The 16,066-nt window shown below is 42.2% G+C and overlaps 1 protein-coding gene and 1 long non-coding RNA gene across 4 annotated transcripts; one reads left to right on the top strand and one right to left on the bottom strand.

Annotated features, from left to right (window-relative positions):
- Positions 1 to 577: 577 nt before the first annotated feature.
- Positions 578 to 4,899, top strand: LOC125717051 (prostaglandin G/H synthase 2-like). Its single transcript, XM_048989991.1, has 10 exons — positions 578 to 692; positions 928 to 1,044; positions 1,159 to 1,302; positions 1,489 to 1,629; positions 1,909 to 2,090; positions 2,258 to 2,341; positions 2,488 to 2,734; positions 3,169 to 3,455; positions 3,549 to 3,696; positions 3,830 to 4,899. Exons 1-10 carry the CDS (start codon positions 632 to 634, stop codon positions 4,240 to 4,242), a joined length of 1,824 nt encoding a protein of 607 aa, XP_048845948.1. The 5' UTR covers positions 578 to 631; the 3' UTR covers positions 4,243 to 4,899.
- Positions 4,900 to 8,222: 3,323 nt separating this feature from the next.
- On the bottom strand, positions 8,223 to 12,006 carry LOC125717055 (uncharacterized). 3 transcript variants are annotated; one of them, XR_007384465.1, is made up of 4 exons: positions 11,861 to 12,006; positions 9,249 to 9,402; positions 9,047 to 9,164; positions 8,223 to 8,779 (listed from the first exon to the last, which is right to left on the bottom strand). It is a non-coding gene; the product is annotated as an uncharacterized LOC125717055 (long non-coding RNA). The 3 variants fall into 3 exon arrangements; XR_007384466.1 differs by having other exon boundaries at positions 9,047 to 9,149; XR_007384464.1 differs by having other exon boundaries at positions 9,047 to 9,402.
- Positions 12,007 to 16,066: the final 4,060 nt, after the last annotated feature.

Genomic DNA, 16,066 nt, shown 5'->3' with positions numbered 1-16,066 from the left:
TGATAGTAATAACTAGATACGTGTATTTAATTAATCAACAATGAATGGAAATGGCATAAACTTCAGCTCAATCATTTTTTAAAACGAACTATTTTTAGGGATATATATGCAACATGCAGTTTTTAATCTGCAACATAGTTTATTGTTAACAAAGTGAGATTAAAAGTCGTTGAATCGGTTATTTAAATTTACACGTTATTTGTATTATTTGCCTACTGTAGGTGTCCTATGATACAAGATTTTCCCTGACTAACGTGCACGAAAAAACCAGAAAAATACACCAACCATATACCCCGATGTTATTTTTAATGTAAAAGTATATTAAAATAAACTAAATTAATATTTACCAAAATAAATTTATATGAATTTGTATAGGTTATAGAATTCACTAAGCAATTTAGTTTTAATGTCAACTTAAATATGTTAAATCATTTTTCAGGATGTGCATCAGTTGTGAAACATAAAAAAGTCCAGTTCCATTTAGATACTTTTTTTTTTTTTTGGGGGGGGGGGGGGGGGGTGGGATTACGCAACACATTCGCACTGTATAAATGCAGTGGTTCCACCTCAGAGGCTCAGTCAACTCTCGAAATCGGTGCACTTGCGAAGTGTGTAAAGGAAAGGTGCGGGAATGAAAGCAATCCTCTTCGTTTTTGTGATCTTACTTGTAAAGATCACCTTCAGTGCATCAGGTGAGGCTCGTGGCTCGTTCTTGGGGAAAATATCCAGTGGTTGTTGATAGCAGAACTGTATATTGGTGCTATTATAAATACTAAATTTGTAGCCTAATCATTTGTGATCTGTACCGAAAGACTTAAAAGGCGCATATTCTGCATGAATTTCAAGAGATTTTCTATAACGTTAATATAGAATGATTTTAAGACTGTATTCTTGATGGTAACTTTTAATAATACTGTGATTGTGTAGCGGATCCTTGCTGCAGCCAGCCATGCAAGAATCGAGGAATATGCACCTCAAAAGGATCCGATGCCTACGAATGCGACTGCACAAGAACCGGGTACTACGGCCAGAACTGCAGCACTCGTAAGTGAAAGAGAGTATGAACAAAGTCTGCATTTCACACGAAGGCACACATTTCCATCGTCACGTTTAAAGATTAATGGCGCCTTTAAAATGTATTCTCTCTTTATTCGACAGCCGAGTTCTTCACCTGGATAAAGCTAACACTTAAGCCGAGTCCAAACACCGTGCATTACGCTCTAACCCATTTCAAAGGACTGTGGGGCGTCATCAACAGAATCTCGTTCGTACGGAATGCAATTATGCGATACGTGCTGACATGTAAGTAAAAAATTCTGTTTGCTGTATTGATTGTAAACTGCAAGCAGGTTTTAAAGAAAATTGTGTCTGCTTAACATTACGGTTCTAGGCGGGGTACGCTTATATAATGTTTTAATTTTGATGCAGACAACGAATGTGTAGATCCAGTAAATATGTGTATTATTTTTCATTTCTTTACAACTATAGCACGATCGCATTTCATAGACAGCCCTCCAACTTACAACGCGGATTACGATTACAAGAACTGGGAGGCCTATTCGAATCTTTCATATTACACGCGAACGCTTCCTCCTTTGCCAAAAGGTTGCCCCACTCTGGGGGTGTCGGGTAAGTATCCTACACTATTCTGTCTTAAATGAAATTCTGAACGCTGAATTTATGAAGGTTAACCTTATGGTTCATATTGAAAAACGTTGCGATGTGGCCCACTGTGTCCCCACTGTAAAAACACTACCTGTTGCTGATGGTTTAAATTAAACCGGTCGTGTTCCAAAACCTGTAGGCCCCATATTTGTCATCTTTTAATACCTACTGAATCAAAATTTGGAGCACCTATATACGCCGTTCTTTTGTTTAGTAAATCCGTTTACGTTTTGCCGTTTTTAGGTAAGGTAGAACTCCCTGACCCCAAGCTGCTGGTGGAGAAGGTGCTTCTCAGAAGGAACTTCATCCCAGATCCACAGGGCACCAGTCTCACGTTTGCATTTTTTGCTCAGCATTTCACACACCAGTTCTTCAAATCAGACATGGCCAAGGGAGCGGCTTTCACCAAATCTCTCGGACATGGTGTAAGTGTTTCTTTGACCAACATACACTAATATAAAATCATTTGTTACGACTGCACCAGTCGCAGTTACTTAATTTTTATCTAGACGTCCTACTACTTGTAAGAAGTTGTACTAATCATTATTACTAATCTTATTACTAACCATTATTACAAATTTTTATGATTCAGGTGGATCTGACCCATATCTATGGCGATACTTTGGAAAGGCAGCATAAGCTGAGACTCTTCAAAGACGGCAAACTGAAATTCCAGGTATTAAACTATGCAGTATTACACGGGCACATGTTTATTTAAATCAAATACTTGCATTCATTAATAGCAATTAAACATCGATGTGTGACGAAATGAATGTACACATATGGGGAAATTGGATTTATGGATTTTGCTGGTGTTTGTAGGTATTCAATGGTGAGGTTTACCCACCCACCGTGCGGGAGGCCCAGGTGGACATGATTTACCCTCCTCACGTGCCGGAAGAGCACCGGCTAGCAGTGGGCCACGAAGCTTTCGGCCTGGTGCCGGGTCTCATGATGTACGCGACCCTCTGGCTGCGAGAGCACAACCGCGTCTGTGACATCATGCGGCAGGAGCACCCCGACTGGAACGACGAACGCATATTCCAGACCACCCGGCTCATCCTCATTGGTGGGTGCCCAGAGTGACAGCAGTAACTATGGCAACGCAGGTCATCCTTTAACGTAAAGCCTGGAGGGTCGACAATTGACCAAAATGGCGACTCGGACGACAGACGTCAGATAATGTTTAGTTTATGATAAATTTTCATGACTGTTAGAGAAGGACATTCCAGGTCCAAAAAGTAAAAATCCAGTCTAAGATTTTGTTTGAACCAACCAGTTGAGTCCTCTGTGACTGTGACTCTATACTCAACTGGTTGGTTGAAACAAAACCTTGGTCTGGATTTTTACTTTCTGGACCTGAAATGTCCACCACTGATAACTGTTCAGTGAATAAGGTATGCTTTAAGTAAGAATATAAGAAGATGTACAAAATTTTGGATTTGGGGTGTGTTCTCAAAGTCCTGAGCAATTTCTGAATCTGTAATGTCCTCCTTCCTGCAGGCGAGACCATAAAGATTATAATCGAGGATTATGTACAGCACTTAAGCGGTTACAACTTCAAGCTGAAGTTCGACCCAGAGCTACTGTTCAATGAGCGCTTCCAGTACCAGAACCGTATTGCATCTGAGTTCAACACTCTGTACCACTGGCACCCGTTAATGCCGGACGCATTCCACATACAAGACCAGGTCTACAGCTACAAGCAGTTTACTTTCAACAATTCCCTGCTGATGGAACACGGAGTCAGCAGCCTCTTGGAGTCATTTACTAAGCAAGTGGCTGGAAGGGTTAGTATCCTGTCAATGAGCCTCTGTGTGACATGGATAGAAGGATGTCCGTCAGTACCGGTTGCTAATCGCAATTCCTCGTATGTCCTGCAGGTGGCTGGAGGTCGTAATGTTCCTCACAACCTGATGCACGTGGCTATGAAGTCCATCGAGCACAGCCGGAACATGCGCTACCAATCTCTGAACGCCTACAGAGAACGCTTCTTCATGACACCCTATACCTCCTTTGAGGAGCTAACAGGTGTGGCCCAATGTTTCATGTAGACCTCTATGATTGGGGTGGTGTTGAGACACAAATAGCATACTTAAATAAAAAAGTAGCTGTAGTTGGATTTGTAACTCAAAGTACTTACTCTTGTGCAATCACGTTGCAGGAGAGAAGGAGATGGCAGCTGAACTGGAGAAGATGTACGGACATATTGATAGGGTGGAGCTCTACCCCGGGCTTCTGGTAGAGAAGCCCAGGCCCAGTGGTATCTTTGGGGAGACCCTGGTGGAGATGGGGGCTCCCTATTCCCTGAAGGGCCTCATGGGAAACCCCATCTGCTCTCCTGAGTACTGGATGCCCAGCACGTTTGGGGGAAGCGTGGGCTTTGAGATCGTCAACAGCGCCTCACTGGAGAAACTGGTGTGCCAAAACGTGAAGGGACCTTGTCCAGTGACTTCCTTCCATGTTCCCAACATGCCAGATGTTGCAGCATCATCCAAAAACTCCAGTATGGGACTCTCGGGAATAGGGGGATTGAACCCCACAGTCTTACTTAAGGACAGGTCTTCGGAGCTTTAATAATCACTCTAGGAAGAATGACACGGGTCAAGGAAAACACTGGGAAGCTTGGCAGGGTGCAGTGTCATACAAAGTGTCATACAAACACAAAATGCAATCCAAAGATGCCAACTTGCCTAAACATTTTTGGTATTGCCTTAGGAATCAAAAAACAGAAAGAACAAGCAACTTCACACACACACACACACACACACACACACACACACACACAGAGCTATAGGCGGGATTTTACCCTCCCTGCGGTGCATACAGCAGTCACCACTGAGCCATCTTGCCTACTTATTTATTTTATTTATCTTTGCTTATTTGTTATTGAATTGAAAAGAATTTGGGATGTTCTGACATACTTGAATTTATGTTTTTTTTTTATTTATTTAAACAGAAAAGGTTACAAACTTGCACTGATGCCTTTTTAATGTATAGCTCTGTATTTATGTATATTTATTTACAATTTGTTACTTTTTGTATTGAGAAGTTTGTGCTCTGTCTTTGCATTTAAAATAAAGATGATGTATTTTAAAATGAAAGTAAAAATTTGCTTTTGTTTTTGTACAAGACAAGAAAACAACAGTAAAACCTCGGATTGCGAGTAAATTGGTTTGCAAGTGTTTTGAAAGACAAGTAGAATTTAAAAATAAATTTTAACTTGATAAACGAGCGAGTACTTGCAATACGAGTATTATATATACGCTTTGTCTGCCGAGCGTCACGTAATCACAAATGAGCCGATGGTACTTCACTTTCTCTCGCTGCAAGATTGTGGGTTATCGTTTCCCATGCTCGGTCTCAGTCGGCGTGCCTCACTCCTACAATATAGTCAAAATTTAGTAGAAAAGCACCACCCAAATAAGGGCGTAGCAGTGCGACCGATGAATCTATTTAATGACAATGCAATGCCCACATTTCCGCAAAATTAAAAAGGAGGCAAAGTCGGTTGTCATTGGATAGGTTCCTTGTTAAAGTCGCACAAAAAGAAAAAGATTTCAGTGAGCCAACAAATAGCAGTGATTCCGTTAGTTATAGTGAAAGTTGCCGTACAAAATAACTCTCTTCTTTTCCTCTCTTCTCCCTCACACCATCCACGATTCTTTTCAAAGGTAAAGTGCAGGTTAATTTGTTTTATATATTTGAATTTTATATTCTGTACTAAACATTTTTACATGTATACAAACGCTCCTCTATTTACGAACTTTCAACTTATAAACTTGCGGACATATGAACGAAGAGGACTGTAAGTCCAAATTGTGTTCATTTAGGTTTCCGTTTCCTGTCTGCAACATAATTTTTTTTTCTGTGCGCCAATTCCGCCTAGTACGACATCTGGCCGCTACTCCCCCCGCGCAGCAGCGTAGCGTGCGTACTCCCAGCATCCTAGTTCTTTGTACTTGCGTATACCCTTAAAATGATGTTGAATAACAACTTACAAACATTTTAAGTTATGAACGGCTGTTCAGAACGTATCTCGTTCATAAGTAGAGGAGCATCTGTATGTTTGGGTTGTGGAACGAATCATCTGAGTTTCTATCATTTATATTGGGAAAATTCGCTTTAATATACGAGTGCTTTGCATTACAAGCATGTTTCCGGAATGAATTATGCTCGCAATCCGAGGTTTTACTGTGATTGACACTGAATGACCTGGCAGCCACTCTGGGGTGTCTAACTCTGATTATTGCCATGGAGAATTTACTCTTCTAAGGATGCTTATGAGGACCCTTTACTGAAGCTGTACATGACCTGAACTCAGGGGTTCTGGAATTTGTGATGACCTGGAATATCCAAAAGTTTTAGTGGCGACACTCCCAGTCAGTCACAGACAGGCACATTTTTATTGTGCTTTCTGGGTCCGTTTGTAAACCTTTAAAGTACGAGTCCCTATCCCATCATCCCACTCAGGGTGCCAATGTCGAATATGGAACGTCGTAGACATTCTTCATAAAAATCACATCATCCGTGCAGTTCCGCTGTAAAGTGTTTGATTTTCCAGAGGGTGGAATTTCTCTGGGTGAAAAAGAACAGTTGGCAGGGCTGCCAGGTGATGAGTTAACCAGACCTACATCTGCTAAGTTAAGACGACTGGGATCTGTTGAGTAAGTGCACGGAGTTACATAAATGGCAGACAATTTATTAACGCAGATTTAAAGCGGTCATGTTTAACCTATGAGCTACTACCCATTCGTGAGAAAAACAGAAGGTATTTAAGAAGGAGAGAGGCACATGGAGACAGAAATAATAAATAGTAGCAGACAAAACCCAAGACCGTTAGAGTGTAGAGAAAAGGATGAAGCAATCCGGGATACACTACACTCATCATCATTATCATGAATGTTCCCAATGACCAATCAAAAGACCTTTTCTAGTGTCATTATGCTGCACAAACAGTACTGACAGAAAGTCTTGGGACGCTTTGCTTTATTCTGGAAAAATGTTGGCAAATTTATTGGCTTCATAACAAAAGTCCATTGACAAGCAATGTTTAACACATCTGCACACACCTTCTGCACAGACATTTGCATGCATTGATGTCATCATTTTTCTGACTCAATCTGTTTCTGTTCTTACAATTTTGCTATTAATTACAATTGTAGTCACTGGCTCCCAACGAGACACTAAACACAAATGTTCGGCGTTTCATGTCATTGCAAAGGTGCTACTAATTAATTACTAACTAAAAGCACCAAATACAATTGCCTCTCAATGAACTTTTTTTAACTCAGAACAGTGTTTTATGAATAATTTTGGTTTTAATTCATTGGAACTTGAAATGAATGTTTTACTTAAAACTACTGGTTGTTTCTAATGTGATAATTGTTGTAAGCAAATAAAATGATTTTGTTATATGAAACCAATAAATGTACAATATTTTGACTGAATTAAGCAAGACTTTCTATCAGCACAGTGAGAGCTACTTTTACAAATATTTTGCCAAATGGGGAGGGGGACGTAACAATCAGCTAAGAATGTATTAAAGATCAACCCATTGATTGTGATTGACTAGATGGCTACAACTGGTATGTAGTACAGTAACTCCCCTAACTAGTGAACTAGTGCAGTTTATATATATATATATATATATATATATATATATAAAAAATACACACACACACACTATATGGTTAAAAGAATGTGGGCACCAGCTTATTCAACACTGATGTTGGGCGATCAGATGCTCATCTGTGAGCTTATGTAGCCGACCACTTCATGACTGAACTTGTTCCCAGACATTTTGACACTTCACTTGTGTTTCACCCGGACAGAAATGTGGCACACCGATTTGTTGGAAAGATGACGTCCTGTGATGGTGCCAAACCGAAAGTCATTAACGTCTCCTGTACAACAACCACCCACTCTGCTGATAATGTTTGTTGCAGGCGATTGCAAAACTATGTGCTTAATTACACATCTGTGTCAACAGTAGGTGTGGATTAAATAGGAAATTCTTCTGAGTAATAAAGGAGATCGCGGGTACAAGCGGCCGAAATGAGATTCCTCCGCTGGGTGGCTGGGCTCTCCCTTAGAGATAGGGTGAGGAGCTCAGTCATTCAGGAGGGACTCAGAGTAGAGCCGCTGCTCCTCCGCATTGAGAGGAGCCAGATGAGGTGGCTCGGGCATCTGATCAGGATACCTCCGGGACGCCTCCCTGGGGAGGTATTCCGGGCATGTCCCACTGGGAGGAGACCCCGGGGAAGACCCAGGACACGCTGGAGAGACTATGTCTCTCGGCTGGCCTGGGAACGCCTCGGGATCCCCCCAGAGGAGCTGGACGAAGTGGCCGGGGAGAGGGAAGTCTGGGTCTCCCTGCTGAGGCTGCTGCCCCCGCGACCCGACCCCGGATTAAGCGGGAGATGATGGATGGATGGATGGAATAAAGGTGTCCGCATACTTTTGGCCATACATGTTTTTAATCATATATGTGTACATAAACACAAACACACATCTGAATGAATGTATGTGCGTATGTATGTATAATGACACTATATTTATACCTTGTGGGCAAATTCTCAGATATACAGCTAGGACTGCTAGGACAGTGGGTATCAGGCTCTTAGAAGCAGGTCTGAAGTCTCATAAAGAAAGGAAGAAGCCCTTCATTAATGAGAAACAGGGAAGAGCCAGGCTGCAGTTTTACACAGAAGTTTACCCATAAATTGAAAAATGAGTGAAACAAAAAATGTTTCCTGTGGCCTCTTAATTTTTCTGTGTGTGTGTGTGTGTGTGTGTGTCTGTGTGTATTGAGGTTTATCAGGTCCTGTGCCATATTTTTTCCAAGGGATGCTGATAACCAATCCCCACATGGTCTAAAGCCCCATCTGTCTTCATAATTACATCTCTCACATGAACTTCATTGGTCCATCAGCAAACCTGAGAATGAAACTGAGCTGTTCAAGGTGAGAAGAGGCCTCGGGTCCTGTATCAGATGCCAGACGACCTGTTGCTCACAGAGATTATGTGATCGCACGCTTTCGCCTTTGAATCTTCACTTTCGCACTACCACCTTGCTCCAGCATCAAATCCAGCACTTTCACCACCAACAGACCTGATATACCAACATGTTGAAAGCCCATTAGGCAGCCAGGCATCACAAGACAGTGGTACAGTGCAATAAAGAAGCCTGGATCACAGCCAGCGGTGGACGGACTCAAGAAATTTAAAAAGTCTTCAGTGCACTAGGGGAAGGACAGTGCAGAAATTCTACTGCAGAACTTCCTGCCAGATGGGAAAACGTAAGTTTCCAGAATGACAATTCCTGGAATCTCTGAGAACTGGAAAAACACTCATGCGACGTATCCGGCATCACACTTACAGAGTTTATGCTGGAAGACGAATCTTCTGGCTGATACTGTCCAATGCCGTGAATTCATAAATAATCAACTTTCTTTGTAACAATTCTGGCGTCTTCACTGCTGCTGTAATAAACACAACTGCGTGCATGATAAGTAAACTTCCACCTTCCATACATGCAAAATCAGGACATTTATATGTCTGGAAGAGAGTAACCGACTTACCACGTCACCAAATTACTCATGATCAGTGCCAGTCAACCCACTGAGCGACACTGAAGGCCATCTAGGGTTTCATCTTTTGAGGGGGCACTGACTTAGCAAATCGCTGGTACTGACTGCAAGATTCAGAGCCAGGGACCCCCCCCCCCAGTGTGCACTGCAAACACAACATGAAATCGGGCGATGAAGCCTGCCTAGGGATCCACTGCTCATGATCATAGCTAGGTCAGCTGTAATCAAACACACACACACACGCCAGGATCTTATCTGTCAATTCCCTGTTTGGCCAGCTGGTGTCGCTGACCATCCCATTCTCTCTTCCCCTAGTTCCCCTTATTACCCTAGTGTGTTTCTTAGCTCCCAGGACTGCTGTGGGACTGAATGGGCTGAGCGGGTGGATTTGCATAAAGGCTAATCTCACATGCGTATAAATTTTTGTTTCTGTGCCCTTAGATTCTGTTTTCCCCATGTTTATGTCCTCGTGTTCATGTATTTCAGTCTGTGTTTAAGCCTTTTGCACCTGGTTTACCCTACCTGAGTCTAGTTTAGTTATTATGTTCCGTTTTGTCCGTTACTAGTATCTCCAAGTGTTTGAATCTGTAGTGTCATTTATTACCCTCAGCTGTGTCTTGTTACTCTCGTCTTCAGTGTTTGGTTAACTGGTTATGGCTCACACCTGTTCCTTGTCTTATGCGTATTTAAGTACCTGCCCTTCACTTGTTCCTTAGATGGTCATTGTGCTTGTTCCTGCATGCATTCGTTAGTCCCTGTGTCTGCTCAAATGTGCTTAGAGTTATTTTCCCTTATGTTATTTATAACATAAGTTAGTTCTTGTTTTCTGGCTGCCTTGGTTTAACCTCTCATGGTCCCTTTGTTCCATGTTTGTGTAGTTTATTTATGCTGCACTAACATAGTCCTTCCTTTCATCATGCCCTGCCATAACAAAACAAAAAATGATGAATGAACAAACACTAATTTTAAAGACTAAATATTGAAAATCTTTATCACTTCTCATAAAACAATGATGCATTACAGGAAAATGAAAATTTTTTACTTCCAGGTTTCAAAGGAAATCATGATGCACTGAATAGCACAACCTCGTAAAAATCTGTGGTTAGAGGTTTCCCTGTTAGCCGAGTTTGAAGAAGACTCATAACTAACATGTTATATTGGCGAAGCCCACATTGCGCAAGTGACAAAACAACAGTGCTTCAATAAAATACAGCAGGAATGTCAAACTGCAGTCCTGGGGGGCCGAAACCCTGCACATTTTGGGTTTTCCCGTCATTTAACACACCTGATTTAACTCCTTGTGCTAATTACCACACAGCTCTTGAGTTGAATCATTTGTGGTGGAACAGGGAAAGAACTAAGCTACACAGGGCACCAACCCCCCAGGACTGCAGTTTAACACCCCTGCAATACAGGTTTTACTCCTCTATTGTACCATGTTGCCATGGCAACATATTTCACCTCCGTTCCAGTATTTGTGCGTAAATATACCAATTTATTAAAGAAATACATATTAGAGGAAAATTGATCATTTCTAAGAAAAAAAAAAAAAATTTTTGTCAATCTTCCATTGTGGAACGGAGTTGCCGTAGCAACATTTTCCAAATTAACCCCCTCAACCAAAAATGGTAACATCGGTATTATTAAACGAAGTATTATTCTGTTCCAATTCTGTCGGCCCATTCATAACACTACAGCCGTTAAAGATCCCTATTGGGGAAATGTTGCCTCTTTTGCCCTTCCTCATCTTGCTTTCCGTGAGACACAGAACCAAGAACAAGCTTGGGAAATCACAGTGAAGGGCAGCAGCATGCAGTATCCATGTTGCTGGGGGATAAGGGTTTTTCTCAAAGGTCTGCAGGATTGTGGCTGTTATACCAAAGTCGGGCATGAATTTGCAACCTTCATATCACAAGCATAGAAGATTAACCCACTGAACCACACAGCACTCCCATATTAATCTACTGCAAGTCTTTCAGAACCAATCAGGAAGAAAATGCAGCACAAACAAGTTGTGTGTAATTAATCCTTGCCCAATAAAAACAATTAGGACTCTATCTAAACAGCCAGATGCAGTGAGTTTATAGCTGCGGCAACAATCGCCTTTGTTTGTCTGATGTTTATCCAGTGAGCCTGCAATTGTTAATGCTATTTTAAAACAAGGTGTAATAGAATTTAACTATTTGGAAAGAGTGTAAACCACTTTAAACGTTCCTATTCAAGTTAATTTGACTTTAAATATTAAAAGCACCGCGCATTATTGTTTCATGTTTTAAAAGAGCACGCGGTAAAAATCAGCCTAAAAAAGCAGAGAAAACGGTGGCAGGCAGTTTCAGACTTCGGAATGTAATGATTTTTAAGTGAAGATGAATCAAACATCCCAGACAAAACGACAACGTAGCTTGCGTCTACTCCCTCTTAAAAGCAAACGTGCGATTTTGTCCCGATGGATGATTCACTGTATTTGTAATGTGACATATACTAACAGATACGGTTTACATAACAGTGTATATATATTTTTTTTCTCTAGAACGTAAATCCACTTGAATCATACAAAAACAGCGACCATGCGTGTATTGGCAGTGCTTGTAGAGGAAACTTACAGATGACAACTTCACTTGCACCACAAGCTCAGTAACGTGATTCACGGCTGGACTTGTTCCAGGACAGTGTGACGTTTCGTTCCGCTTTGCGATGGCGTAGAGGGGAGTGATCACATACACATCACATACTTCCGACACTAACTTTAGCGCGGCCGCGGCTGAGGGTTGATGCTATACAAACGCTCCCTTTCCGGAGCCATATAAGGGAACGGTTTCCCTATGAGTCACAGCCTAAACCGCCACGGACTGGCCCCGCGCGTGGGGCGGGGGAGGGAAATGCACAGCTGTCACGTTACACCGACAACAGTCAATTTGTTAACGCGTCAGAAGCGTTTACTCAAGTGTCAGAAATTGTAAATTGCTTTCCCCAATTAAGTTTATATAACATTACAGCAATATTACAGTTATATTGTATATAGATGGATATGTAGCTCAGGAGAGTAAAAATCTAGACGAAGATTGCGTTTCAATCAAGCATGTCAGTGTAAGGAGTCAGTCACAGAGCACTCAACTGTCTGCTTGAAACAAAATATTTGTGTAGATTTTTAATTTCCAGACCCGAATTATCCACTTCTGACTATTTACTGTAACTATTTTTGACATATTAGTGTTGGGGACTATCTTCATTCGGTGCGTGTGAAGTTTGCAAGTTCTCTATGTGGCGCGGTAGGAACGCATTCTAAAGAGGCGCAGTCCAGCTGACTGGTGTTTCAAAATTACCACTAGTCATGGGTATAGATGAGAGTTTGATATTAATAATTCAAGATTCAGAGTGTTTATTGTCATACGTACAGTAGAAAAGTGCAGTTGTCTGTGCGATGAAATTCTTTCTTTCAAAATGCTGAGGTACAAAATAATAGAGAAAAATTGAAAATAGATTTTTAATCATTTATTTAATTTTCCTTAATAATTAAAAAGCAATGGTCTATTTACTTTAGAACAAATTAAGCCAAATGAAATATTGGGGTGTAAACATTACCCCTGTCCCTCCGGTTCCTACGCTGCATTCTGTATGTATGTGACTATGCAGGTATTATGTCATGTTAATTTGAATTTCTCTGCCAGTCTCTGGAGGATGGGCTCCCCCTTTGAGTCTGGTTCCTCCCAAGGTTTCTTCCTTCTAGGGAGTTTTTCTTTGCCACTGTCGCCTCTGGTTTGCTCACTGGGGCATGGATAATGTGAAGCGCTTTGAGACAATGTAATGTTGTGAAAATGCGTCGTACAAATAAAGTTTATTTGAATTGAACTGAAATAGAATTGAATGTCCAGGGCAGACTTGGGCTTGTGCTGCCATCTAGGATATTCTCCAGGAAATGCAGCTAGCAGTTCATCCATCCATCCATCCATTTTCCAAACCGCTTATCCTACTGGGTCGCGGGGGGTCCGGAGCCTATCCCGGAAGCAATGGGCACGAGGCAGGGAACAACCCAGGACGGGAGGCCAGCCCATCACAGGGCACACTCACACACCACTCACCCACGCATGCACTCCCATGGGCAATTTAGCAAGTCCAATTAGCCTCAGCATGTTTTTGGACTGTGGGGGGAAACCGGAGTACCTGGAGGAAACCCCACGACAACATGAGGAGAACATGCAAACGCTAGCAGTTCAATAAATGAAAAAAAAAAATCGAAATGCCATGCATCTTATACTAAAACCTAACTGGAAAAACAGGCCTTACAATGACCTGTTGAAGAAACACAAGATTGTACACTTAAAGCACTGGGAATTTAAAATTTAACGACAGTGGCCCTTATCTGATGCTGAAGATGAACTTGAATGAACTTCTCACCTCTGACTAATTGTGAAACATTTAATAAAAGCAGACAGTCTGGTGCCTTTTCCACTAGCGTGTCACCTAGGAGTGTCACTTCAGATGTCATTCCTATCCCCCAAGGATACACTGGCTGACAGCTGTCATGCTGCAGCTGATTGGCTTCCGCTTGGGTACGGCGCTGATGTCACGGCTGAGAATGGGAGAGAGAGGGGCCTATGGCCCATGGCCCGTGACGCGAGTGATCGTCATCCTTCTGTCCTCGCAAACAGGTGTCACTGGCACCTTTGTCAGTGTACGCGGCCCCCGGGCCAGTCAACACCTTTGTGTCAGGAACAGAAAAAGTCTGGTCCTGTTAAGTCACGTGACATCACTACGTATCAGTTGAGAAACTTCACTGTTATCCGAAAACGGCTTGTGTATCAGTCAGCATATCGTATTAGTAATGAGTCATTTCAAAGTTAGTTGTTTCATAATTAAATCTCCAAAACAGAGGAGGTACTCCTACACCCCTAGGGACTAGCTGACTCTGCATCTAACACAAAATCTTCTTATCCACTACACCAGTGGTTCTCAACCTTTTCTGCACCGTGACGTTTTTACCATGCCAGCTCAGTCGCGACCCAATGTCAAGTATAGATTTGAATTAAGGCTAGGATCAAGCACACAGTGCCCTCTGCAGTTTGCCCCAATCAATGCCTATCGGACAAATCTGATTGGATGTGCCAGTGAATTTTAAATTAAGCATCTCTGATTTGGCTTCCTGGATTGGTTGAGTGTTCACTAGTTTTGCACTAAGCAGTTGCAGACCCAAGACCCATTTATAGGCTGTACAGGTTAAGTCCAGGGCTGGGGCTGGGAAATCTGATCGTGGATCAGCATAGGAGCTTCCGGGTTTTAAAATTATTGTGCTGTGCAATATAAGTGCAATGTGCAAGAGGCCTGAGGTATGTGCCAACAATTTGGACAGTGTGAAAGCAGTAGTTACGGGTGGCCAGTCTTATCCAGAAATGATTGTCATGTATGCAGGACTGATTGGCTGACTCCTGAAACCTGGGTTTGAATGGCAGACCTGAAGGCTATACCAGAAACACACTGGTCCCTTGTGGGTGAGGTAGGCCACCCCCATGTTTAGCGATACATGTTAGTAAACACTGTTTGACTTTCTGAGGTATCTTCACTTTCCACAAAACATGAATACTTACTGAAATCCAGTATAGGGCCCAATAGATAAGGCCACAGAGGATGAAAACACACACACACACACACACACACACATGTAGGGTATACCTATCCTTATGGGGCCCGCTCATTCACTTCTATGGGAAAAATGCTAACGCTAACTACAGTATGACAACCCTAACCCCCACCCTGCCCTAACCATAACCATAAGTAACCAAGCAAGATACAAGAGTTTTTGCATTTTTAGTTTTTTCATAGCAGTCACTGATTTTTACAAAATAGAGTTTTCCCTTATGGGGACAAGGAAACAGATATGTATCACATTATGGGGACATTGTGTCCCCATAAGGATAGGTATACACACGCACACACACACACACACAGACCTTTACTCATATCCTTACGGTGACTGTCCATTAATTTTTATGGGAAGAACCCTAATCCCAGCAATGACAACCTTAACCCCCACCCAGCCCAATTTAACCATAAGTAACCAAACAAAATACACAATTTTTTTACATTTTTTTGATTGCAGTCACAGATTTTTACAACATCGAGTTGTAACAGAACAGAAGAATGGTTCTTTTCCAAGAACAGGTATTTTCAAATGCATCGCTTAATCCAAGCTTTTCCTCTCTCCCACGGTGTGTTTTTCATATTGAACTGATGCCCAAACCCCCCCCCCCCCCTAGCATTTCTGCAGTCAGAGTGAGTGAGCTCTGTTGCGCAGGTCTAGGGTGTCTTGAGGTCAACAGAGTGATTAACATACCGACGATTCTGTGAGGTCGCAGTGATTCATCCGATTGCTTAAATTGGTAGCTGGGTTTGAAGCTAGCTACAGCCGCTTCTGCCAGGGTTCGGCTTGCATTTTCCAGCAGAAAAAAAATTAGAATACAGTATCTGTGACAGTCTGCACTGCACGGAGACCACTTCAGGGAGGGACACAGACCAACAAAACGATCAACAAAAACCAGCAAATTATTATTGTCTAAGTCCTCAGGGCACACTGGACAGATCTACATTTTCGTTTTATACTGGTTCCCGGAACACCTGACCCAAGCAATCAGGACCTCTAAATACCATACAGGTGTGCTGGGAACTGGGATGCAACAAAAATGTGGACCTTGTCCAGTGTGCCCTGAGGACTGAAGTGATTTCAGTATAGCTAAAACTCAGTGAAATCCAATTTCCTAATATGAATAAACCAGCATTTCCCAAGCCAGTCCTCCGGGTCCCCCAGCCTGTCCACA

Source organism: Brienomyrus brachyistius, chromosome 21 (assembly GCF_023856365.1).
Source record: "Brienomyrus brachyistius isolate T26 chromosome 21, BBRACH_0.4, whole genome shotgun sequence".
Taxonomy (NCBI): Eukaryota; Metazoa; Chordata; class Actinopteri; order Osteoglossiformes; family Mormyridae; genus Brienomyrus; species Brienomyrus brachyistius.
This window is presented reverse-complemented; position numbering and strand designations above follow the sequence as displayed.

Excerpts from the sequence above, each read along its gene's own strand:
- LOC125717051 (XM_048989991.1), top strand. The coding sequence starts at position 632 with ATGAAAGCAATCCTCTTCGTTTTTGTGATCTTACTTGTAAAGATCACC. Across the intron at positions 1,630-1,908 it reads CCCCACTCTGGGGGTGTCGG|GTAAGGTAGAACTCCCTGAC; the intron begins GTAAGTATCCTA and ends TGCCGTTTTTAG. Across the intron at positions 2,735-3,168 it reads CACCCGGCTCATCCTCATTG|GCGAGACCATAAAGATTATA; the intron begins GTGGGTGCCCAG and ends TCCTTCCTGCAG.